Source organism: Phlebotomus papatasi, chromosome 1 (assembly GCF_024763615.1).
Source record: "Phlebotomus papatasi isolate M1 chromosome 1, Ppap_2.1, whole genome shotgun sequence".
NCBI classification, from domain to species: domain Eukaryota; kingdom Metazoa; phylum Arthropoda; class Insecta; order Diptera; family Psychodidae; genus Phlebotomus; species Phlebotomus papatasi.
Window position 1 is genome coordinate 81,131,450 of NC_077222.1, and position 26,407 is coordinate 81,157,856.

Here is a 26,407-nt window from a genome sequence, read left to right on the forward strand (position 1 = left end):
ACATGCTGGAATTCCAGCGTTAAATTCCGCGGTATTCCGCGGAAGATTTATATGGAAACTCACACGTGAAACGTCCGCGGGATAAGCTGGAAAAAACATATGGAAATTTCCACTATCTTTCCATAGTGTTTTATATGGATTTTTCCACTAGTTTTCTGAAATGTCAAACAAATAAAATGGTGTTGCGACAACTTTTAGAATTTGTTTCCAAACCTTCCGCAAACATTTCTAGTGATTCATGTGGCAATTATAATATAATTAATTATGCGACACTGCGTTTCGTGTAGATAATAATGAAGTGATTACATTAAATAGGTCGCCAACCTAAAATAATACTGTTTTTATGTTAATTAATAAATATTTTCGAAAAAATTATTTTTTTTTACAAAATATTTTTTTATTGCTTAAAGTGTTAATTCGTTATTGCTGATTTAGTAAAACATATTATAATCCTCGTAATCTTTGCTATTTCTTTAATATTCGGAAGTAAAATCACGAGGTGCATGTGACAGCTTCAGTTTTTCTCCATTTTATTTTGGTGGAAAAATCCACATAAATTCCACGAGCATTTCCATGGATGTATTCTATATGAAAAATCCAGCATAAATCTATTAAATTTTCCTTGGAACGTATTATGGAAAATTCATATGGAATTTTTTAAGGCAAATAGTGGAAAATTCCGAGGATTTTTTCGCTTGTTATTCCTATTTCGCTTTCTTTTGCTATGGGGTCATCACCAGCCCGATCTGGCCCACCTTTATTACTTTATTATTTGTTTTTATTCATCTTGGATTTATATCCTGCATAATAAAACAATAGGCTTTTTCCGTAGATTCCGTGGAATTTTCGTTCATGACAAAATATTTCAAGGGCGATTTCATTCATTGCAAGATTTTCCCATGGCGCTAGTATCGTTCGAACAGTTTTTAGCACAGTTTTCCAATGTTGACCGTGCGTGGCGTTTAGCTGTGGTGTTTTGTGGAGACAATAAAAAAATTTTGTGGGCTGAAAAGTGACGGAAAAATTGTGAAAATCAAAGAAAAAGTGTGTGTCCTGTGTCGCTGGGCTTGTGAAATTATCAGTTTTAATGGTTTCGCAGGGCAATGTCGGCGTCAATAGGTGTAAATTTGCGCGTAACGGGCCACTGCAGTCAGGGTGGGCGAAAATACATGGAGGATTTCTTTTCTGTGGCGTACCAACAATCAGAGGATGAAAAAGATCTCGAGTATGCCTTCTTTGGCATCTACGATGGCCACGGGGGCTGCGAAGCTGCAACATATGCCAAGGAGCACCTCATGAATGAAATTGTAAATCAGAAATTGTTTTGGTCAGAGAACGACTCTGACATATTGAAAGCCATCCGAGAAGGTTATCATGCCACACACAATAAAATGTGGCGTGAACAAGGTACGTACGTGTACACTAATACACCCATATTGTGCTCCATGGACGCAATTTTGTGCGCGAGTGTGAAAAAGAGAAATCAAGCTGAGGATTTCAAAGGGGAGAGTCATTGGTATTTTGTTTGCCTGAAAAAGTAGAGAACCTCCGGTGGTTCCCAGAATTTGCCAAACTGGGTATTTCCCATAAGTACTGCTGCAGGTATTCTTGGGGGGACTTTGAGAGAGAGGTCTTTTTAGCTGGGACACTCTCATGGCGTTGGGGGGCTTTGTATGTGTTGGATGTTGGGCGGAAAATTCCCAAGTTACTCGAGATTTCCCTATGAGATTTTATTATAGAATTATGTAAGGTTTATTAAACTTTTCTTACGCTACTTTGTTGTTGCGGTTATTATAAAAAAAACCTTTTAAAAACTTGCTTACACAGAAAAAATATTTTGTAAAATTGTTCGCAAATATTTGTGAAATCCTATGGAGGACTTACAAAATGCTCGTAAATCGTATAACTCACAAACAAGTTCGTAAAATTTTGTACTTTTTTCACAAACATTGTTCCTAAAATGATTATTTGACGAACAATTTTTTGTACTTTTACAAACATTTGATCGTAAATGTTCGTAAACACACACAAAAATGTTCGTAAAATTTTGTCATTTGTTTGCATTTGTTCGTAAATTTTTGTTTGTCTGGCAAAAATTTACGAACAACTGACAAAATTTTACGAACATTTTTTGTGTGTTTACGACCATTTACGAACAAATGTTTGTAAAAGTTTAAAAAATGTTCGTCAAATGATCATTTTACGAACAACGTTTGTGAAAAAAGTACAAAATTTTACGAACTTATTTGTGGGTTATATAATTTAGAAGCTTTTCGAAGTTCATAGGATTTCACAAACATTTACGAACAATTTTACAAAATATTTTTTTTTCTGTGTAGAATTGAAGCATTATGCCTAGCGCACAACAATTTTTGTTAGTAAACATGTTTTCAAAATTTCATATAAGAGTGAGGGAGATAACTAGATCTAGGTCTCACTCACACTCATTGAAATGTCAAAAACATGTTTACAAAACAAAAGTTACTGTGCGTTGGCCATTACCCATCGTGAATGAATATTTTGATCTAATAAAATGTTTTAAGTTCATCGCGTTTTTTGATTGGCTAAAATTTATTGACATTTGAAATTTTCAAAATTGCAACCGATATAAAAACAGGATGAAAAAAATTATATAGAATGAAATATTTTTAGTTACTATTTTATTGTAAATTTTTTAGGCTGTGTGGCTCTTGACAGAACGTCCGGTCTAAAACTATAAAGCAAAGAATAAGAAAAATTGTAAATTTTTTAAAGTAAAAATTTCTTGAGTTATATAAGGACAACGGAAAAAATGTTCTTTTTTGATTTGATTAAGTTTATTCTAAATATAATGGCTCTCTTTATTAGATTTGGATAAATTTGTCACTCCTGCAAATTTTCTGTTAAAAAAAAACATTAGGGTAAAGTGATATAATTTGCAATTAGTGTTACAAGTTGGACAATTCGCCGGTACAAGTTGGACATGGCTTTTTTCTTGATAAATACAGTACAAAATTTGTTTTTAAGGACAAGAAACTAAATTATAAAACTAAAGCATTAACAATATACAAATAAAAATGAAGTACTAAATTTATCAAGACAAAAAGCCCTGTCCAAATTGTACCACTGTCCAACTTGTACCACTTTATTCTACTAATTTTAAAATAAAGACTCCATAACATTCGTTTTGTAAAAATGAATTTGACATTTCCTTAAGTTTGGCGTTTTTGGGTAAATTATGAAACATCTTTACAAAATAAGCGTTACTCCTACTTCTCTATAAAATATTGGTCATTTTGTATTCATTAGGTTTTAATGTTATTAACTGTTTATCCATATTAAGCTCTTGGGCAATAATATATTCGTAAAACAAACGTAATTTTGTGATGTGTTCCAAAGATTCCAAATAAATAAATTGAATACCCAATACACAAAAAATATCCTAAATTAAAAATTTTGTATGAACATTAATTAAAATATTTGGAAAAAAGTAGTTAAAAAAATCAAACAAGCTATGAGAGCTATAAAAAGACAAGTGCTTTTTATGAAAAGTTCATTTAATAAAAGATTGTGAATAATTTTCAAGAAAAAGGACTTATCTACCAAAAAGAAATACTATACGTACACTAGAGCTACAATCCTCTTATTCAAATTATCAAATGCTTCGAATTTATTTAGGGTGAAAGGAACACCTATTAACACATTAAGAACTCGTATCAACACCTATTGACACCCTGATTTGCATCATTTGGGATTTAAGGTATGAACATTTCTATAAGAAGAAGTATATTACAGAAAGCTTCATATTACTTACATTTATTTGATACTTTAAATAAATGTCAATGTTTTGACAAAAGTGTCAATAGGGGTTCCCTCTGTCACAGACGTGTTTCTTCAACCTTTTATAACAGGCTCCATATAAATTCTATCTAATGCCCTGTTACATTTGATTGATGTATAATGATCAATATTTAGATAAAAAATGGGATTTTTATTTTGGGAAATGCATTATGTGCTATTTTGGAATATCCATTTCAAAGTTGTCTAAAAAGTTTTCCAGGAAGTTATGCTTTAGGGTTTTTGTGCAGATAGCAGTTTCGATGTGCTAATTCGAATAGTTACGGTGAGCTATCAAGTGATACGTACTTCAAATGATTAAATTTTGGTATTGTAACATAGAGGCATCAGAGGCATTTTCGGATTTTTTAAAAATATGCTTACAAAAGAAAATAGTACTATTGTGCGTCTAGTAGACGCTCTATTCAGTATTTATGTAGATTAAATAGTAATGCCCAGCACACAATAAATTTTGTTTTGTAAACATGTTTTTGACTTTTCAGTGTGAGTGAAGAAAGAAATGCAGATTTAGTCAAATATGTCAAAGTCAAATAAAGTCATCTCACTCACTCTCATAGATTGTTTCGAAAAGATATTTACAAAAGTTTTTTTTTGCGCTGGGCACAATAACTTTTGTTTTGTAAACACATTTTTGACATTTCAATGAGATTGAGATCTAGATCTAGTCTTTCTCACTTTCTACTGTCATGACCAGCGCACAATAACTTTTGTTTTTAATCATATTTTAAAAAATTTCTATAAGACTAAGGGAGATGACTAGACTAGATCTAGCTCTCACTCGTTCTCATTGAAATGTCAAAAACATGTTTACAAATTAAAATAACTTATTGTGCGTTGGCCATCACTTTAACTAAATTGTCAAAAACATGTTTATAAAACAGAAGTTGTGCTAAGCATAAGCTTTTGTACCATAATTGAAAACAAAATATCATCGTAAGATAAAACAAACTATTTCACAATTTTACGAAAACCTTTGTCCATGAAATGTGCAATGAGGAGCCTCTTGGTGAATTGGCGTGCGGTTGGTCTTAGCAAGGGGTCATCGAGTGTGAGAGGGAAAGAGGCAGTCCCTTGTGTTTGTATGTAGTTGTATATGACTGCTTGCACTCAATTTCCGCGCGCAATAATCCCAAGAAACAGTGGGAAAGAGACTCCAATCAAAATTGTATAATATGTTTGAATTTGAATTTTGAGCGCCAAGATTGTGCTATGAGTGGCACGTGTAGTTGATTTTTCCCGCCTTCTTTCGTGGTCTCTGCTCTTCTCTCTCAACACCCAACGCAATCTTTGTTTTGTTGTTTTCCAAACAGAAAAGTGGCCCAAAACACCAACGGGACTACCAAGCACAGCAGGAACCACAGCAAGTGTAGCATTTATTCGCCATGGAAAAATCTACATTGGACATGTTGGAGATTCAGGAATTGTTCTGGGATATCAGGAAGAAAGTGAGTACCAATATCTTATTGTATTGTAATGGTATTGAATTGAAAATGTGAAAGACATATTTTTCGTATTGTTGCGAAATAAACTCTCACTTTTGGCCCTTTCTTGGAAGTGTGCTGAGTCAGAGGTTCAGTAAAAACAGCCGTTATGGAGAGATTGTTTATGATGTATTTTACGATTTTATTGAATGCCCTAAAATAATATAAAGTCTGATTATTGGAAACAGGTTGTCATAAAAAGCTCTCTAATTCTTGTTTTACTTGACATAATAATTATTTTCTGTTTTAATAAATTAATATCCTATTTCGGTGAACTACAATGTTGAAGCACTTAACAGCAAAATTTCTTTTTTTATACAAAAACTTAAAAAAAATACACATTAACTTTTAGGAAGACCATAAAGTGCATAATAACATTTATATGAAACTTTTACAATGTTCCTAATTTTGAATAATTCTTTAAAAAAATACTTTACTTATTTTTGCTAGGCATATAGTCTCTTTTGGGACTTTGAGTGGTATTTCCAGATACCAATATATTTTGAAGTTGGCGGTTACCCGGTTCCACTGAAATCCGTTACCGGGTACCCGGGTAGGAACCGGTTTCAAAAATGAATTTTAAATTATATTTTTAACATGAAAAATAAGAGTTACAGGTTCAGACATTTTTTTGGGCGTGAAGTCGAGTCAGGGCGCAGCATTCTCAAACATTTTCCATACAAAAGTATGGTATATTTTTTCTTAACCCTCTAACGGTGTTTTCTTTAATATGCGAAAAAAGTTCTAAAACAATATTTTCTAGGATAATTATGATCCAATAAAGTCGAAAAATCCATCCATTCTTCATTATCTCTTTTAGTTTAGGCGCTAGGTGAAAAAATATAAAAAATTTTTGAAACTTTTTGCTTCTAAAATTCACATTTTTAGTTTTTTCAATTTTTTTAAATAAATTATACAAAGTAGAATGACATATCTTTCAGTAAAAAATAAATTTATTTTAGTCAGATAACTTTAAATCGGTATTTTTATGGAAATTGGAAATGAGTTTTTTTGCACAAATATTTTTTGTTGCTTTTTCTCTGACCTGTCACACAAAACTGGGAATAGCAACAAAACGAAGAGTCAAAATGAGTTCAAACTTCCAAGAGATGTTTATAAGACTATTACCAAGGACACTATAGCACTTTTTAGGTGTGATTCCTTCATAATCACACCTATTAATAAATAAAACCTTTATTGTCGCTGTAAATGTGATTTTTGTGAAGACCGCCTGGAGGCGGTCTTACCCGTTAGAGGGTTAAGTGATTTTTTAGTTTTAGTATAAAACCAAATGCAATTATTTTAAAACTTTTAGCAAATGAAAGAGTATCTAATGTTATGTTATTGGCTCGAAATTTATAATGATTGCACGAGGATAACAGTTCCTAAAACCTATATGAAAAAGACGTAAAATTCCCAATTTGTTTTAATCTTTCTGACAAATTTTCTATTTGTAACACCAGTAATATTTTAAATTTAATAAAAATATGTTCTCTGTATTCTCTGTCATGTGCCAACCATTTCGTGTTATATTTATTTTTGTGGGATCTAAGACTTAAAAATTATAAAGAATTTAAGAAAAATATATCATTTCTGAATTAAAATGCTCCATCCGTTAGTTAATCATCCTAGACAAAAACACACTTATAGTCAAGTGTGCTAATCTTGGCGCTTCGCTATCTGGATTGTTTATGACTAATCCACTTAAAATAATATTTTTATTTTTATTTTCGTAATATAGTCACTACAGTAGCATAACTATTCAAGTTTGAGAAAAAGCAAAAATAATATTTTTATTAATTAAATAAGTGAGTGTAATCGACTCATTTCAATCTTGTGCCATCTCGGTTCTTCACTAAAAATTTTCTAGCACTGATATTTTCGCTAATGACAGCTGGTTGATTGAAAACATTTACTGCTTTTCTTCCTTGTGAAAAAAGTATTTTAAATCTAAAGGTTTAATTAAAAGTGAATTAGCGAAAAGGCGACCCAGTTAGTGCATACTGACTTATTTCGGTATTATCATTATTTTATAAATTTTCTTTAATATTTTTTGATAATTTTTTTATATTATGTTTCTGAATGAAACAGTGAATAATTCTACGGATTTAGAAGAAGTAAAAAATAATTTCATCAGTCCAAAAACAAGCGTTTAAGTAGCACTCTTCGAAAAACGATCCAGTTACCTCACTGTACTATAATTAGCTTCAGATGGCCTATTTCTCAAATAATTCGGAGAAGTATAAATTCACTTGAGAAAAAAAAGTGAACAAGAAATTTTACCAGTAAATTTTTTTCATTTGAAATAATTAGGGGAAGGTTTTGAAGGTTCGTTTCGTATTAAAAAAGGACTCCAAGATGTAAGATTTTTTACTGAATGCCACATACACCGAATCAATTATATCACTATATCAAAAAAATCTCTTACTTATTGGGTTCATAATTCTGCCTTACAAAATTCCTGGAAGTCCTTGGATTTTACTCTACAGGAAAATGAAAATGTAGCGGCATTTTTTACGAAGGTGCCTGATTAACTCAGCTTCGTACCACTTTTTCCCATCTCTGTAGGCCTCATTTTCCCCCGAAAACATTACACCGGAGACAAAAATTTGAGCATCACTACTTAGATGGAACTTTCATCTACTTGTTTTTACCATTTGTAGGAGGTATCACGCATTAAAAATCAATTTTAAACTATTTTTCTAACACATGTTTTTTGACACTCGGAAAACCATTTTTTCCATACATTCTGACACTCAGTTAAGAGCTTGGTTAGGTATGATTCTCTCATAATCACACCTAATGTAATCCTCGGATTTTCTCTAACACCTCCAATTGGTCTTAGAGAACATATTTCGGACGTAATTGATTTCAAAAATGACCAACCACCTATTTAAAGTGAAATGTGGGAAGTTCCATTTTAAAACAAGGAAAATTGAATGAGAAATACTCAAAATACATCGAAGTGGCAATTAAAGAATCACATCTACCATAAGCAGTCTAGTTTCATCACTGCACAAATTAGAAAGTAGTAATCACACCTATTGTAATCCTTGTTTTTTCTCTAACGTCTCGAATCTGTCTTACAGAACATTTTTTGAACATGAGTGATTCTTAGAATTACCAGTGATTAATTTAAAGTAAAATGTGAAAAAAAATCCGCTTGAAAACAAAGCAAATTGGATGAAAATTCTCAAAACGCATCGCATTGGCAATGAAAGAATCACACCTCCAAATGCAGATTCAGACTCAATTTAATGTTTAATTTGACAGAAGTGAAATAAAAACATCTGATGAAGTCTCATTTTGATGGGGAAGTGCGTGTTTTCCTTCGAGATTTAAGTGAAAATTGTTTAATATCCCAATTTTCTTGTGAATTTATTCAGTGGAATCTCTGATGAGTCAAATATCCCGAGCGGCGTGCACAGTGTAACCCAAAACAGTGAGGAATTCTCAAATTCGATGGTCAGTAATTTTGACAGATGTTTTTACGAAGCTGTAAAAAATCAATTTTCCTGAGCTGCAAGGGTGGTAATTTTTATGAATTTTCCTCCACCCACAAAAACAACCCCCTTCAAGCAAAAGATTTTCACGGTAAATATTAACCCTAATAAAGCCTCTATAACTTGGAATAGTTGCTTTTTCGAAAAGACACTTGCAGTGTGCAAAAATGCATAAAATTTACACATGAGAATTACGATTTTAGGCCCATTTTATATTTTTGCCTTTTGCACCCAGGAAAAAAGGCCTAGGCTTCCAGGTTTGTCAGGAAATGTGAGATGTAGGACTAACTTTTAGATCATATATCCATGGATGAAATTCATTTAGTAACTTAGAAAAAAATCAACTTTTACGAAACTGCAACATTACGAAGGTTCAAAACCTTCCCCTAAATTGTATTTAACATGTAAAGTAAAGTACCCTCTAGTCGGCCGGTTCCTCAACTCGGCCAGTTGAATTATTTAACCAATTTTTTAACGTTTTATAGTTAATTTCTATGAAATTTTCACTGATTTACGTTATATATAATATAGTACACCTTATAATGTTAAATTGGTAAGACCATATTATAACAAATCTAAGTAAATTGAATAAATAGTCGCACTGGCCGAGTTGAGAAACCGGCCGACTACAGGGTACTTTACCTTATATGGGATTTTAGGAAAATTTTGAAGTATTTTTTTTTTCGGTTAGAGAGCTTTTCTATAAGTCAATTTTATCTATTCAAATAAATAATGCGCTTCCCAACTAATATTTGAATTTGTGGCATCAAAGTGAAGAGTTTGACTATTTCGCTAATTTGTTTGCTTTTACAAGATTATTCTTTAATTGGCTTCTGTTATATCAATCTGTTTTGACGATTAGGAATATCAATTAGAATTTAAATGGAGTTATTGAAATAAAATCGCCTTAAGCCAAAGTGATGAAGAAAAATATTTATCTTTAATTGGATGGACTTCCCCCTTTTGTTTATTTAGACAATCCACAGTGGAAGGCACGTCAGTTGACTCAGGAACACAAGCCAGAGAGCAATGTGGAGAAGGAGAGAATTATCAATTCGGGTGGAAAGGTGGTGACGAAATCTGGTGTTCCTCGTGTGGTATGGACACGTCCGCGTTTGGGCCATAAAGGTCCTGTACGACGGAGTACACCAATCGATGAGATTCCCTTTTTGGCTGTTGCCCGGAGTCTTGGGGATCTTTGGAGTTACAATTCGGAATTGAATGAATTTGTTGTGAGTCCAGATCCGGATGTTCGTGTGATACCCATTGATCCAAAGAAGTTTAGATGTTTGATTTTTGGGACGGATGGTCTTTGGAATGTTTTGTCTGCGAGTGGAGCTGTGGAATTTGTTCATGGTGCTGAGGTGATCAATGAACGCAATATGGTTTCCAATGCTCCGAAAAATTGGATAAATCCAAGTAAATATTTGGTGGATAAGGCACTGGAGAGGTGGAGTAATACCAAAATGCGAGCCGATAACACCTCAGTGGTTACGATTATGTTGGATCCACCGGGTCCGCCAAAGCGTGACCTTATAAAATCCTCATGTCCAAGTGGAGCACATATACTAGATCATGTACTGTACATTCAGAATGCGGGGGAAAAGGGTGGTGGTGGAAGGTGTGGGCAGATGGAGGGAGGAGTACCACCTGTATTGCCACAAATCCGTCCGCCAGATCCATATGGACCGTCTACGAGTTATGATATCCACAGCAATCATTTGCATAGCAATGATCCGGCATCATCCACCTCGGCGACGGGTTCCTACATGAGTAGTGGCTTTGTGGAGTCATACAGTAGTCTGCTGGAGGATCATGAGGCACCATACCATCATGAGGCGTATTCAGATGCACTGCAATCGCCATTGGAATTGCTGCATCATCAACAGTCCACGTCGCAATTTGTCGTGACACCGTGTGAGGAGACGTACTCGTTGACGAAGTTGGAGACGCGTACGGAACAGCTCACAGCCATGGCGGCGATTTTGTCGGGAAGTGCTCGGGAACAGCATCTCATGGAGATGGAAACGTTTCATGATTATGCAGGATATGGTCCATCGACGTCTCAGGCGCCCTCTGGGCATTCAATGCTCAATCAGGATGCCCTGCAAGATGGTGGAGTGGCCGGAAGTGGACCGACAACTGAAGAGATTCTGGCTTATTGTCGTCGTATGGCTGAACGGAATGTCGATATGGATTCAGTGGAACGTTTCTTTGCTACATCTGTATCTTCCCCGAGTACTTCAGCAGCAACTGGACCAGCTGCAGATGTACAAATGATGAATACCTCATCGACTTCCCTAGATGATTCTGTGCAAATTCATGAGATCTCATCGAGTGACCAGGCACCACGTCAGGCAACTGGCAGTGGACAGAGAAGTGATCAGACCCACCATCACGAAGAGGAGGACGAGGACGAAGAAGAGTACAAGAAAAATGACGATGATGATGATTGTGATATGCGAGATGACAGTGGAGATTCTGCAAATGTGCCAAGGCGAACAATGCGAAAAGTAAGGCGTCCTAGCACAAGACAGGGCATGGTAACGAGATCTCAGGATGTCAAGGTAGCACCTGCTGGAAAGGTAAGGCAAAAGGAGAATACCAAAGGGAGGAGTGAGGTGCGTTTCTGTCGAAATTTAACGCTACGAAGTGGGAGAATTCTCAAATTGAAGAGTAGCCATGCCAGAGGTGCTGCCAGTCGTTTAAGAATTTTAGCAGTTCACTAAAATTCCTTCAATTGGCAGTAGAGATGGTAAAATTTCACAACAGTCGCCATCTACTTTAAGACGTCTACACATTGGGAGCAATTTTCGTCAAAAATTGCGTTTTTGACAGAAATTTGACGTTTCCCTCTTTGACAGAAATTTGACGCTGCAGGGAATTTCCTTAAAAAAAGCAAAAATTTCTCCCAATGCGTAGAGGCCATTAGGCGTAAATTCATGAAATTTACCAAGTCTAATTGGCAGCACAAAGCCCACATTTTTTATTTTTTTAATTCTTTCATTTCACGCAAAACATTTTTAAAAACAAAAGAAATATCCCCTCGCATTTTAAAGGGGATTTTGCAAAAAAAAAAGTTGAACATTTTTTTTTTAATTTTTGAGAGAGAAAGAGGAAACAAAAGTTGATAAAAAGGAAAATTTCGTACAAAAGAAATCTGTGGATTATTGATAACAAAAAGAAAAAAACATAAAATAGATTATTATAGAAATATTTGTCAAAAATATTTGACATACACATTACATTTTCAGAGAAACATAGTACATGAAGAAAAAAAAGATTATAAAATTTACAGAGATTTATCGTGACAAAAAAAAAGAGAAAAACAAAAATAATTGTAAAAGAAGAAAAATATTTAATGATGAACAAGTGCCTCCTTTTACTGCGTAAGAAAGTTACCAAGTTTTTTTGGGAAGGAGTTGCACACGCTATTAGAAATTTATTCTTTTCAAATATTTTCATCACCCTTTCCCCCTTTCCCATTCCCCAATCACTTTGCAATTATACTATATTTTTTTCGATTTTAAAACTAATCAATCATGATTTAAATTTTAAATTAATCCTTCAAGAAGCATGTTTCATGGAAGGAGAATTTTATTTAAAAAAAAAGAAAAATTTTTGAAAATCACATCCTTTTATTAGCATTTAAAAAAGAAACTTCCTTTTAATGATTGTTCTTAAATTAATTTAGAGAACGTGATGATTTTTACAAACAATCAATGATTTATGAAATATAAGTGTAATATTTCTTTTATAAGAATTGATTGATATTCTGCACATCGTTTTATTTGTATGAATACAATGATCATCTAATGGCGTGAACAATCTTCTGTGTAATATTTACATAAGGAAATAATTGTCAAAATTGAATGAAATTGTTACTATAGAGATGCCGAAAAAAAACAAGAAATAATATATTAGTTATATTTACGATAGGAAATTGTGTTTTTGTTTATCAAAATTGATTTAATACAATCCCAGTTGTAAGCACTCCGTCCGAGATTGTACCGTTTAAATATGCCCGTCAGTTAAATCAGCATTTGTCGTAACCTCCTTTTGACTAGTGATTCCAAATAACCGAGTTTTTAGGATAGACGGTTAATCGGTTTTGGAAGGGTTTGAAACCGGTTAAGGGGCTTTCATAAAATTTAAAATTAATATGAGCAAGTAAATTTAATTAGAGTACGCAGGTAAACAAAAAATCGTTGCATTTAAAAAAATTTCGTGCCCAAATTTCTCTCTAATTCGGGTGACATTTCGGTCCCAAATGCCCGAATTTGAGAGAGTCTATTGTACTACAAGTCCTCGCAAATGTTGGCCTATGCGGACGACATCACCATCATGGGCCGCTCCACAATCGCGGTTAAGGAGACTTTCGTCAAAGTAACCACAGCAGCTGAGAGGATGGGACTCAAGGTTAACGAAAGTAAAACGAAGTACATGGTCTCTTGCGACTCAGAATCCATATCCCGTCAGAATGTCACTTTGTTCGAGTGGAATTTTTAGGTTGTTAAGGACTTCAAATATCTCGGATCGGTACTGACGACAGGTAATGAAGTCGGATTAGAGGTTAACGAGAGACTCGCGGCGGGGAGTAGAAGTTTCTTTGCATTATCGTCGATATTTTGATCAAAGAACGTCTCGCGGTCAACAAAAGATCAAAATATGCAGAACTGTAGTGAAGTCAGTCAAGGGGTCTCGGTAGCTCAATAGGCAAAGTGTTGGCTTTGTGACGCAGAGGCCCTCGGTTCGATCCTTGATCGAAGCGCGTCCGGTGAATAATTGGAAAACAGTTTTTCACCGTCCTTAAAAGCTACAAACTGAACGCAAAAAAAATATCAAGAAGGAAGTATGTTAAAAGATAAGGGAGCAAAAAGAAAAAATTATAAGGAAGAGATGAGAGGAACAAACATATGGAAAAAAAAGAAAAACAGATGGAACTCATATGTGAATAAAAGAGAGCGAAATGGCTATATGGACCTGATTGAGTCTGACAGCCAAAAAAAAAAACATAAAAAGAAGAGAGAGAGAGAGAAGTCAGTCATAACGTATGGTCTGGAAACAGTATCGTTGATCCGCACAGAGGAGAGAAAGCTGCTGATCTTTGAGAGACGGGTCCTACGATGAATCTACGGGCCTTTCCATGAGGAAACCACAGGGGAATTCCGAATAAGGATGAACCATGAACTGCGGAGGAGCTTTAGGGAGAGACTGACATTGTGGCCTCCGTGGCCTCTATTTGGGCGAGAAGACTGAGCTGGCTCGGTCACGTCTGCCCTATTCCAGAAGTGAGGATGCCAGGAAACTGTATGAGCGAAATTCGGACGAGATGGAAAAACATCGTGGACGATGTCTTCAAAACCCTGCACAGTAAAAAAAATGTGTAATTTACTACTATAATAGTGCAAAATCGACAATTTTAGTTATTTAATTTAAAAATGTTTAAGAAATGCACAATAATTTGCTAATTTATTGTCACATGATTGAAAATTACCACTATACATATTATAGTTGAAAAATTTTCAACAACGTTGTATAATTTGAAAATGTGTAAAATTTTAACACTATAATAGTGTGAAATTGGATAAATTAATTATTTAATTGTGATCTGTGTAAAATTTCTCACTAGTATAGTCATAAAAAATTTTCAACAATATTTTGTAATTTAAAACTGTTTAAAAATTCTAAAAATTACCACTATTATAGTATGATTATAGTTTTTCACATTATTATACTGTGCAAAAAATACACAACTTTATGGTATTTTTTGTCACATGATCAAAAATTAACATTATTACAGTCTGATCATAATTTTTCACACTATTATAGTGTGAAGCCTTGCCAGCCTTGTGTATTTCAAACAAAGTTATTAAATTTTTAAAGAAAAGTTGGGCAAAAATTGTTGAATTTCCATTTAAGACATATACTTCAGTCGAGATGCTTTTCATTGGGCAAAAGTCATACAGTGAGCGAAATTCAAATAGGGACGGACTTATAAGTGTGTGGTGTGGGTGGTCTGTAAGTCGGATCGACGTAATATTTTTTTGTATAATATAGGCCTATCCAACAAGACTTTTTATGGTAGTGACCCACGCGCATTGCGTTCGTGTGTGAACGCCAGCCAAATATCAAATTTTTAGGTGATTTTTGAGCGAAATTCAAATAGGGACGATCCCGATTTTTTAAATAAAAGTGAAACAAGTCAGATCAATGAGAATTATTTTAATATTGTGGACTTGATCTCTTATTCTTTATGCCAGAAATAAGGTCTTTTAGCTACACTTAAGACCAATTCATGAAGAGTTTCTTGCTTAATTAGCGCCATGCGCTACTGATAGCGTTCTTGAGTTCATCTACGTTCCCCACGGTCGGATACTACTTAATTTCTGCGTTAAATTATCTTGCAATGATGCCTTACAGATTTTCAATATGATTTGGGCTAGGTAAATCATCTGACTAATACAAAATGTGTAATTTTTTGTCCTGAAACCATTTCATTACAAGACTTTCTTCGTGAATTCCCGTATTATTCTGCTGGAATTTGATATTACCACTAGTTTAAACTTCGGAAAATGCCACCGGTGCATCCTCAAATAATATTTAACACTTTTCAGATATAATTTTAGTGGTGATTCAACGGTTTCGTGTATTTACATAAAATGACTAAAACGTCATATTAAAGCTCGTCTACCATTTACAGAAAAATATATCTCAATGGATAAAAATTGGAATAAACTTACTTTTTTCCGATCAAAAGAAGTTTAAACTGAATGAGTGAAATTGTTTTAAATATTATTGATATAACATACAGAGCAAAAACTTCGGTTGTGCAACTGTGATGACTTGGGTGGCTTTTTCACTTTAGAAAAAGACATGAATCTGTCGGGTGACCAATAGAATGATATCTCAAAAGTGTTGAATACCAAATGAAGATGCACTGGTACCATTTTCAGAAGTCTAAACTAGTGGTAATGCCATTTTCCAGCAGAATTATGAGGGAAATTCATGAAGAAAGTCTTTTAATGAAGTGGTACCAGGCAGTGCCGGATTTAAGTGGGTTCCCCGAGGCTATGGCACCGGGCCCCCACATTTTAAGGGCCTCCACATTTAAGAAGTTTACTACATATAGTCACAATGGCCACAAAATAAAAATTATTACAAAAAAAACTACAGTTTAACCTGCTTTAAGTATTAACAAAGCATTCAATATGCAAAAATATATTTAAAAAAAAAACGTTTGAAACGGCTTGCATTTTGGAAAAGATTTTCTTTTTTTTTAGTCCTGAGGGCCCCACTCTAAATCGTTATTTTATTTACAATATTGTTAAGAATCGCTAAAAACTTTCTTATCTTATGATAGAAACATATTGTTAGATATGATTGAACAGCTCTCTTAATAATTCGTAAATATGTTTTTTTGTTTTTAAGTTTATAAGACACCTAAGACCAAGCCTAAGGCACTTAATTTTATCTATTGGATCCACTGGACCTCTTTAAGATCAGTATTTTAACCATACATTGGTTTAACTAATTCAATTTTCTTTTTGCAATTCAACTCTAAGTAAAAGAGATTACAGTCAGTCAGTCATTTTTATAGTAATTTGAAACTTTTTAACTTTACTGAACAAATTTTTATTTTGAGAAAGTCACTATGGGAAATAAATTAAATATTTACAATTTTAAACCATATTTGGCTATATTAAGGACTCTACACATTGAGAGTCATTTTTGACAGAATTCTGATGTTTCCACCTACAGCGCTGCAGGCAATTTCTTTTTAAAAATGCAATTTTTTAACGAAAATTGCTCCCAGAGTGTGTAGAGGCCATTAGGCCTGACCTCAAAAATTTAAATAAAATTATAGTATTTTTTTACATGTTTTGAAAACATAATTTTTTTGCCAAATTCTTGTACAAAACCTAATTTTCAAAATCTTCAAAATATGCTTTTAAAGGAACTTTGGGTAAAATTTTGATCAACTTTTCTCAAAGGAAGCTACGATGTCGCCTTCAAAGAAGTATTAGGGAATATATCGCTTTCCTCATTAGGCCCTAAACTAAAATAATCAAGATAGGGTTAGCATTAAATTTATGAAAAAAAAATTAATAAAAAATTCAAAAAGCTTTTGAGATTCGTAAAGAGTATTTTCTATTCCATTTCTGACCAATTTTCCGTAATTTTCTTGAAGGAAAAGTTTTCTTGGTGGCTTTAGCAAGCTTTCAGTTTACGAAATCCTCCGAAAGATTGAATTTAATTTAAATTTTAGGTATGATTCCTTCTAATTACACCTATTTAATTTTAGATACATAAAAAATAGCTGCCTTACAGAACCAAGGCTTCACAAATCTTTTAATACACCTTGACAAGGCTTATAATAAGAATTTTGTATTGAAATTCCTGTAGAAGCCTATCATAAGCCCATTGAGAGTTCGCCACTTTAAGTAGTCACAGAGATGGATCAAGAGCGTTGTAAGCAGATTTTATGAATTCTAACTTCTATAATTCGTATTACTTAAAGAATACGTTTTAATTTTAAACGTTCCAGAATTTTTTTTTAGAGAAATGTTCTCGTTTGGGCCTTTCACTGTTTAACTGCAACGGTCATATCATAGGCAAAAAACCGAGGGATTGTACTGTTTGTTTTTTTTTCGATAGAGTTTAAGTCGTTACGAGTAGTAAGAGAAAAGTCGCAGGTCTCAGGTAAACTTAAAGTTGCTTAAATTTACTTGTAGCATTGAATAACGATATATTAAATAAAATTTTAAAGTTGCGATTTTTGGGATTCCAGCAAATGGGCATTGGGCCTCCACATTTCTAAATCCGGCCCTGGTACCAGGTAAAAAACTGCAAAATTTTGGTTTATTCAGTAATTTCTGCCTTCCTAAATCTCAATAAAAATCTATGAGGCATCATTGCAATATAAATTAATGCAAGAGTTAAGCAGTATCATACAGTAGTGACAGTGGAGGACATGATGCTCTCTTACGACAAATGCTGATTTAACTGACGATGTGTTAATTTTAGAAAGTTTTTAAACCGGTCAATTTGACTGTGGCTTGGTAAGTTTAGTGTTAACCCTTGACTGAATTTTTGTGTAATTCAGCAGTTCATATAAAAATCCATTTTAAAAGCGACGAATAGATTTTTATTAATTCTTTTTTATGAATGCGTATTTATTATTAACACGGGCCTGTATTTTTTAGCAGTTCCATTTTAATTTTAAAAGGTTCAGATCTCAGAGCCCTCTTTGAACAAAATCAGAAGTTTTTGTTCGTCTGTCAAATTAGCCTTGTGTGTTTTTCTCAGTCCGGGAAGATTTTTCTGTAAACAAGCAGGAAAAATGACTTCTCCGCTTGAATTGCTGAAGTACGACGAGACAAGGGAGCGCCCATGGCTATCAGACAAATGGGGCTTTGTTTTAGGTGGCTCTATGGGTTTTGGCTTGGCCTGTTGGTCTAATTTCCTGCGACAACGTCCCGTTTTCAGTGGTATGATTACATAAGCACCCCCTGACAAACCATCTGTTCCTTCACTGAAATTCCTTTTAGGTCTTCAGAGACACATCGCTTACCCCCTGATTGGTGCCACCATCTGCTTCTTCGTCGATCGCTACAGAGACAAGTACTTGGCAGAGAAAGATGCCGTGCTTAGACACTACATTGAGCTCCATCCGGAAGATTTCCCTACGCCCGAGCGGAAGAAGATGTCCGAGTTATTTGAACGATGGATCCCTATTCGTTAGATACAATACGTCAAGTTTGTATAATTTAGCAATAATTATCAACATTTATTGAAATCTATACAATCACATTTTTTTCCTTTGCCCATTTTGACGACTGAAGCTACTTTGAATTATTTGTGTGTTTTTTTTTCTGAGGATTTTTTCCTCTTGTGCCACGAATTCCTCAACCACATAAGTTACATTTGGCTTTGGCCATCCTTGGTGAGATGATGATTTGTGGGCGATTGTTTTGCGGGATTTTTTTCATAACGCGATAAATATGTTCCCTTTGAAGAAACTTGGCGAATTAATAAGTAACACGAAAAATTGGACAGTTTATGTATAGGTCCAATAAAACACTAATTTTAAGTTATTGTCCCTGCCAACGGATAAATTTTTACGAAGGGGGGAAAGGTAAGGAAGGTGAGCGTGCCAGGTTATTCCTGCAAGAGGAATTCCCATTCAGTATTCGTCATATTCCTCAATGGGATACTCCTCGTAGGAATTTTGCACGTAGATGCCGAACAACTGGATGTCACCCTGGATGTAGACAGTGTCTGGCTGGAATGCTGGGACCTTGGCCTCCGATTCACGAAAGAGATACTCAGAGATGAGACTACCGTCCAGGTACACATGGTAGGAATTGTATGTGGACTGAATTCGCAGATCGAAAGCCTTTCCGGGAACAAATTCCATTGGACACTCACTGCGCTCCTCACGACCCCAGTCGCCCGCCATCCACGAATTCTGGCAGATGATATGCCTGCCGCCAGTGCTAGCGAAGCGTGCATTGAAGTGGAAGTGTATTTGAGGATGAGGCCAAATTTTATCGCCCACTTGTAGATTAATGTAGAAAGAGTGTGGAAGGAGTTTCAAGCGTGCCCTTATGTGGAGCACATGGCCACTGCGAAAGGGTGTCTGAAGACGCCCATAGAATGGCACGTGAATTCTATTGTCACTGAAGGCCACCGTAGTAGGATCCTCATCATCCTCCAAATGCCGAATACTCTGCAATCGATTGGAGTTTTTCACCTTCTCCGGATAGTATTCTGCATAAACCTGGTCACTCTGCACATCGTGCACATCACCCTTCACCTCCATGCACTTGACCTTCGAAAAGGGCAACCGGTGCGTAAAAGCCGCCACATGGCGCCCATTCACGGAGATCAAGTAGCACGAGGACGTAAAGAGGATCTGGATGATAAAACTCGAGCCTCGATGGAGGCTAAAGGGTAGCGCAGAGGTTCTCTCCTCATTGCCCCAGACGCCACCCACTCGGCTATTGCGCACAATGTAGTTCTGTGGCAGCCGTGGATTTATGTGGAGAGCCACATCACGTTCAGGTGTGTTTAGAACTAGGTTTATTGAAAACCTGTAATTAAGAAAATTTGCATAATGCTTGAAATCCTTGAAGCCTTGCCAGTTGACAAGATATTAGAATTAATGAGAGTTGGTTTTTCAAGGAGGGTCATACAAAATACCCAAGATGATATCCCAACTCGTTTGGCTTATACAAAGATATTAATAATTAGCACGGTTATCATTTGCAATCAAAAAATATTTGACTATAAATCCTGTTAACCCGAATTTAATTCTTTTTAGAAAGGAAACTAACGTAATAATCTTTTAACGACGAGCCACTTTTTACGGATTAAAAATAAACAAAAAAATTAATCTTTAATGAGAAACATAATCAATGATAAGTTTTACATCTAACCTTAGAAAATACAACAGAGTCTGATTCGGTGTATTTTGTGCTTCTATGAACGATAGGGACAAAAATTTAAGTATGAGTATAATAGTTTTTATTGCCAAAAGGGTTTTGCTTAAAAAAAATTAGAGGTATAAAAAATAAATAAAATCAAATGAATTTGAGAATTTAAAAATTTGCCACTTTTGAGCTTAACCCTCTAACCTAACGGGTAAGACCACCTCCAGGCGGTCTTCACAAAAATCACATTTACAGCGACAATAAAGGTTTTAATTATTTAAAAGTGCTATAGTGCCCTCGGTAAGGCTGTCTACACACTATGAGCATTTTTTAAAAAAATTCTTTAAAAAATAACCCTAAAAAGGTTTTTAAAAAGAATCGGCTCTACACTAGTGAAAATTTTTGTAAAAAAATGGATTTTTTACAGAAATTTGCCTAGTATGTAAGCAATTTTGTAAAAAAAACCGACTCATTCTTATTTTTTAAAAATTTTTTAAAGAATTTTTTTAAAAAATGCTCATATGTGTAGACAGCTTAATAGTCTTATAAACATCTCTTGAAAGTTTGAACTCATTTTGACTCTTCATTTTGTTCCTATTCCCAGTTTTGTGTAACAGGTCAGAGAAAAAGCAACAAAAAATATTAGTGCAAAAAAACTAATTTCCAATTTCCATAAAAATACCGATTTAAAGTTATCTGACTAAAATAAATTTATTTTTTACTGAAAGATACAGTGGGTGTCAATATTTTGTTGCCTAATGCATGTTTGAGAAATCAAGTGAAAAAAATTATAGAAAAAAATACTTTTTCAAATTTTGCTTTTTGCAGATGAGTTTTCTGTAATCCGTAGATATTATTTATATTTTTCAAAAAACATAATTTATTTTATTTCATATCAAAAATAATTGTTTTCCAAAAGTTTGTTGCCTCATTTAAAAAAAAAAAAATTAAAATGGTTAAAACATGCAATCAACTTAATGTAAACTGGTTACATTTTGAGCTTATGTCATTTGAAAGGCAAATGGTGGATTTGTACATTTTTAAAGTTGTCAATGGTAAATATATGTATATAAAAATGATGATAAATAATCTGTTTTTTGATAATTCTTAATTTAGGTTAAAATGGCAAATTACAAAAAATTGAAAGGTGGGAAATTGTCCAGAGATACTATTAGAATGAATCTGCGTCATTAATTGCCAAATTTTATGGAAACTCACGAAAGTTTATACATATAATGATCAAATATTATAATGATGAGGCATGAGTATATCCACGGATTACTATATTCCTGGATAGTAGATAGAGATTTTCGTGTCTCATAGTAGTGCAAACAAACCAAATAAAAGTGCACCCAGGAACGATGCGATTTGATGCTGAGGAACGAAAATGTAGGATTTAAGTGATTTTCAGTCTCGAGAATATCAAGAAACAAGGATACGACGTCTTTATTCGTACTTTTATTCACTTTGTTTGCACTACTATGGGACACAAAAATGTCTACCTACTATCCAGGAATATTGTAATCCGTGGTATATCTGAAAAACGCTACTTGTAGACCCGGGGTTTCGACTCAGAGTGTCGATAACCGCATTGTAAGAATCTGTGATAGTAACCCCATGATGTCTGCTCCAAAAATTCAAAGTTAGTTGGTTATCGAAAGGCATAGAGGCTTCAAAACCAACCGCAAATGAATGAAAGTTGTAAGAATAATTACTTGGTTTGCAAGTTTCCATTGGTAAACAAACCCAATCTGGGTAAAAGGTTGTAAATTTACTTGGAACATGCTAAAAAAGTAAAAATACAACCTCTTACCCAGATTGGTCTTGCTTACCGATGGAATTTTTAGAGCCAAGCACCTATTCTTACATTTTCTTTCAATTTGCTTTTGATTTTCGAAGCATTTGAAGCCAGTGTTCCTTCGGTAGCCAGTTAATTCTGAATTTTTGGGGCAAATATCATGGGGTCTCTATCAGAGATACTTATAACGTGGTTATCAACTCTCTGAGTCAAATCATTGGGTCTAGCTTTTTCCGAATGTACTCGTACCTCTTTAAAATAAATGTTGAATATTTTATGTATACATTGACACGATTTTCCATAAAATTTGACGACTGACGAGGTAGATTTATTCTAATAGTATCTCTAGACAATCTCCCACCTTTTAATTTTTTGTAATTGCCATTTTAACCTAAATTATGAATTATCAAAATACAGATTATTTCTTATTATTTATCATCATTTTTATATACATGTATTTACCATTGACAACTTTAAAAATGTACAAATCCACCATTTGCCTTTCAAATGACATAAGCTCAAAATGTAACCGGTTTACATTAAGTTGGTTGCATGTTTTGACCATTTTAAATTATTTTTTTAAATGAGGCAACAAACTTTTGGAAAACAATTATTTTTGATATGAAATAAAATAAATTGTTTTTTGAAAAATATAAATAATATCTACGGATTACAGGGAACTCATCTGCAAAAAGCAAAATTTGAAGAAATATTTTTTTCTATAATTTTTTTCACTTGTTTTCTCAAACATGCATTAGGCAACAAACTATTGACACTCACTGTATGTCATTCTACTTTGTATATTTTATTTAAAAAATTTGAAAAAACTAAAAATTTGAATTTTAGAAGCAGAGTTTCAAAAAAAAATTTATATTTTCTCGCCTAGCGCCTAAAATAAAAGAGATAATGAAGAATGGATGGTTTTTTCGACTTTATTGGACCATAATTATCTTAGAAAATTGTTTTAGAACTTTTTTTCACATATTAAAGAAAGCACCGTTAGAGGGTTAAATATTTACTACATAGCAAATAGCTGGAGACTTGCAAAAAATATTCTAGATTCCTTCAACCTTCTACTTTACAATTATGTACAGACATAAGAAAAAAATAACTTTAGGTAGTCAGAAAAAATTATTTTCTTTATGGGACACTGGTGTTCTAATCGTCCTTAACACTTCGTAGAACCCTAACTAAAAGTGTCACGGAAGGACCAAGTGGCAGCCGCTGCCATTTATCGAATTTTACATAATATTTTGATATTTTTAATTACATTTTAACATTCGGAGCTTTAGTCGGTTCTTTTCTGGTGTCTGAACCAGAAATTTCATTTCTTTGGGTACTGTATCTAAAGATTTTTAACCATTCGATGTTTTCATCTTTATCAGAATCATGGAGTCAGAGAAAGTGGTGTGCCTTTTAATACGGCAGCCTTTGAATTTTTAATTTTTCTCTTATTTTTCAAAGGAAAAATTCTACTTTATGAACAATAGTTAATACTATTAACTATTTTCTATTAACTTCGCTTAACAAAATGGATTTTTAGCTTTGGGAAATAAGAGAAAAATTGAAGCATTCTGATTTTGACGCATTTAAAGGTATGTCACTTTTCCCTATATTTCATCTCAATAATTAGCAAAAACACTTTCAAACTGTTCTTTTAGGTCTTTTATACACTAACAATCAAGAAAATTACATCTGCAGAACGTCAAACTCCCATATAAAATGCAAATGGCAGCAACTGCCACTTGGTCCTTCCGAGTGCAGTTTTTTGTTTTTGCAATATATTTACATTAATATTTAATTTTTATTAAAAATTTTATAACGAAAAAAAAGCTAGATAAATTCTGCATGCATTCAATCAGGCGTCCAGGCGAAATGATATATTCTTCACTATAAAAAATAACATTGAAAACTAAATTGGCAGCGGCTGCCACTAGGGTCCTTCCAAGTGTTAAAGGGTTAAAGTATTTTATATTTCGTCAGTTAAACCAGTGCTTGTCGTAACTTTTATTTGTTTAATTAACTCACTTGAGTCTCACTAGTCACTATATCTGTTCTAATTAGAATCTAATACGAACAAAAAACTTTACTATGAAAAAAAAACTCTTTAGAAAATTTCTTAAAGTTGATTCAACATTTTTTCTTATTAGCGTTTGAATCGTTTGAGTGGCCAAAACCATTTTTGTTGGATTAACAAAAAATAAATGACTCGTGAAATTGCCAGAATGTCAAGAAAAAATTCTTAAACTCTGTTAATACCTAATTCTTTTAGAGGAAGTTTTTCTGCCATTGACGAGGCAGTCGTGGTTGACTAGTCAGACTTCTAAGATAAGAAATATCACGAACATTAAAATGATAATGGTTGTTCAGTTATTCAGAGACTGTGCAGAATTTCAATGATTTATATTTATATCCATGAACCCATACATTTAAATTCAAGTTAATAGTGTCTCTATTCAAATCTTATTTTTGGTACAAAAAACTTTCGTTATCTCTTATCAATCGCGTACTATTAACACGTAGAAAAAATCGATTTACTCTATCAACCGAATAGGAATTAGAGGGGGATTCGGGGATTATTCTTAAAAGCAGAGATCTTTTTTGAAGGTGTGGCAGGTTCCTAAATGAAATTTGTAAAGATTACCTTTCACATGTTGGTAGAATCTCTCCCAGGACGCGAATACTGAGTCCATCTCGTGGCTCCAGGATGATGGGGCAGCGATATACAACGTCTGCATCCGTCATGGTTGCATTGTCTTCGGAAAACTGATAGGAAAGATTGAGAAACGAAGCCCCAATGAGTTAAATTCAGTCATGACTCATCCCTCTCTTCGCACTGCGAAGCCAAACGAGTGCGAAGACAAGACTTGGGGAGGAGCAGAGAATGAAAGAAGAGAAAATGACAGTGTTGTGAAAAAAGTGATATTTACCACGGGTTCCCTTTCCTCTTCATCTTCATCTGTGGCACAAAAGCAATCACAGATCGCGCACATTTTTCACACCACCAGAGATTACACTGATTAGATTATGAACCTCTTCCCAACCCCAGATCTCTATGCGTTCATGTTCTCAGTCCGACTCAGGCAATTTACAGACTGACTTGGTCTATGGCATTGAATGACGAATTTTCTATCAACTAATTATTATTCGTACTTGACGTGATTGGTGAGAGAGAGAATCAAACGGGAGTTTTTGTTTTTTATTCTACGGAGAGGGATTGGGACTGAAAACTTGTGCGAAAAAACAAGCCAAAGGAGGAGGGATGGTGTTTTGTTATGCAGCTTTTCTGCCTACTGAACCCCGGAAAAATCCTATAAAATTTTGCATACCTCAGTTGCATGAGTGTTCAAATAGCAGTTGATTGTGTGATTGGATGTATCGAGACCTGTGGAACGGAGATATTGGAATATTTTGGTATTTTGTCTCTGGACTAGGAGGAAGTGTTTCATGTGACGGAATGATCCGCCACTCTGGATAAAAATCCACGTTAATTGAGACACTTGCGACAGAGTATTGGCCACAACAGCGGCCAGAGCTGCCATGCACTTTTACTGCACTTTCAGCAGTGTTTTTCCTCAATTTTTCAACCACGAAACTTTTTCACAACATATTTTCATCAGACTTCGACATTATTTCGCCATGCGCCGTCAGCTGTTGCTGAAAGTGAGGTTAGGGTGAATCGGTAAAGTTTTTTAGCGCGCTTTTCAAATGTTCAACGGAATTGCCATGTTGAACCCGTTGAACCTAAGCTGGCTATCTGGCTAGACATAATTTATTGAAATATTTCTTTTCAATGTCAAATATTGACAAGGATTGCCTCCACATTGCAAAGATTTATTGACATAAATGTTTCAATATTGAAGAAAATTGTCCAGTGTGTAGGCAAATATTGAAATATTTGTTTCAATATGGAACATTTTATTTAATATTTTATTTCATTATTTAAATGGCTACAAACTAGGCTAAATTATGTCAATAAAAATTTCAAAGTCACATTGAAATAAAATTTCAAAGAAATTCTAAATCGTCAGCTAAATCAGCATTTGTCGTAACTTTCTTTTGACAACTTTTCAGGAGACGAAATTTTCAGTTCAGCATCATTTTTCTTAAAAATGAGCCCCGAATGCGATACTTTTGAGTCAAAATAATAAAAGTGGCACTAATAAACTGTAAATTAACTCGAGAAAATATTTATAAAATCATTTAAAAGCTGAGATAGTAAGATATATGTTCGATGAAACACAATAAGATTTTATCGTAACTTCTATCGTTTATAAAGCCGTACCGTACCTTCCAATATATGGAGATCTTGGAAGTTACGACAATTTTCAAAATGCATTATATCAATTTCAA

At 34.0% G+C, this 26,407-nt stretch overlaps 3 protein-coding genes across 4 annotated transcripts; 2 read left to right on the forward strand and 1 right to left on the reverse strand.

The window, feature by feature from the left end:
* The first annotated feature begins 912 nt into the window (after positions 1–912).
* On the forward strand, positions 913–12,764 carry LOC129810324 (uncharacterized). The gene is made up of 3 exons (XM_055860716.1): positions 913–1,407; positions 5,148–5,282; positions 9,797–12,764. The coding sequence occupies exons 1-3, from the start codon at positions 1,104–1,106 to the stop codon at positions 11,548–11,550; spliced, it is 2,193 nt and encodes a 730-aa protein (XP_055716691.1). The 5' UTR covers positions 913–1,103; the 3' UTR covers positions 11,551–12,764.
* Positions 12,765–18,079: 5,315 nt separating this feature from the next.
* LOC129810335 (NADH dehydrogenase [ubiquinone] 1 subunit C2) lies at positions 18,080–18,629 on the forward strand. Its single transcript, XM_055860734.1, has 2 exons — positions 18,080–18,312; positions 18,373–18,629. The coding sequence occupies exons 1-2, from the start codon at positions 18,165–18,167 to the stop codon at positions 18,564–18,566; spliced, it is 342 nt and encodes a 113-aa protein (XP_055716709.1). The 5' UTR covers positions 18,080–18,164; the 3' UTR covers positions 18,567–18,629.
* LOC129810329 (galectin-4-like) lies at positions 18,582–25,724 on the reverse strand. 2 transcript variants are annotated; one of them, XM_055860723.1, is made up of 3 exons: positions 25,384–25,724; positions 24,699–24,820; positions 18,582–19,917 (listed from the first exon to the last, which is right to left on the reverse strand). In XM_055860723.1, exons 1-3 carry the CDS (start codon positions 25,594–25,596, stop codon positions 19,008–19,010), a joined length of 1,245 nt encoding a protein of 414 aa, XP_055716698.1. In that variant the 5' UTR covers positions 25,597–25,724; the 3' UTR covers positions 18,582–19,007. The 2 variants fall into 2 exon arrangements, with proteins under 2 accessions (XP_055716698.1, XP_055716699.1); XM_055860724.1 differs by having other exon boundaries at positions 24,985–25,719.
* Positions 25,725–26,407: the final 683 nt, after the last annotated feature.

What these genes read in the sequence shown, in the direction of transcription:
- LOC129810324 (XM_055860716.1), top strand. Translation starts at nt 1,104, where the DNA reads ATGTCGGCGTCAATAGGTGTAAATTTGCGCGTAACGGGCCACTGCAGT. An exon ending in TAAAATGTGGCGTGAACAAG is followed by an intron (nt 1,408 to 5,147) that starts GTACGTACGTGT and finishes TTTTCCAAACAG; the next exon opens with AAAAGTGGCCCAAAACACCA. An exon ending in TCTGGGATATCAGGAAGAAA is followed by an intron (nt 5,283 to 9,796) that starts GTGAGTACCAAT and finishes TTGTTTATTTAG; the next exon opens with ACAATCCACAGTGGAAGGCA.
- LOC129810335 (XM_055860734.1), top strand. Translation starts at nt 18,165, where the DNA reads ATGACTTCTCCGCTTGAATTGCTGAAGTACGACGAGACAAGGGAGCGC. An exon ending in ACAACGTCCCGTTTTCAGTG is followed by an intron (nt 18,313 to 18,372) that starts GTATGATTACAT and finishes AATTCCTTTTAG; the next exon opens with GTCTTCAGAGACACATCGCT.
- LOC129810329 (XM_055860723.1), bottom strand. Translation starts at nt 25,596, where the DNA reads ATGGCAGCTCTGGCCGCTGTTGTGGCCAATACTCTGTCGCAAGTGTCT. An exon ending in TGAACACTCATGCAACTGAG is followed by an intron (nt 24,821 to 25,383) that starts GTATGCAAAATT and finishes CTTTCCTATCAG; the next exon opens with TTTTCCGAAGACAATGCAAC. An exon ending in ATTCTACCAACATGTGAAAG is followed by an intron (nt 19,918 to 24,698) that starts GTAATCTTTACA and finishes TCTTAATTACAG; the next exon opens with GTTTTCAATAAACCTAGTTC.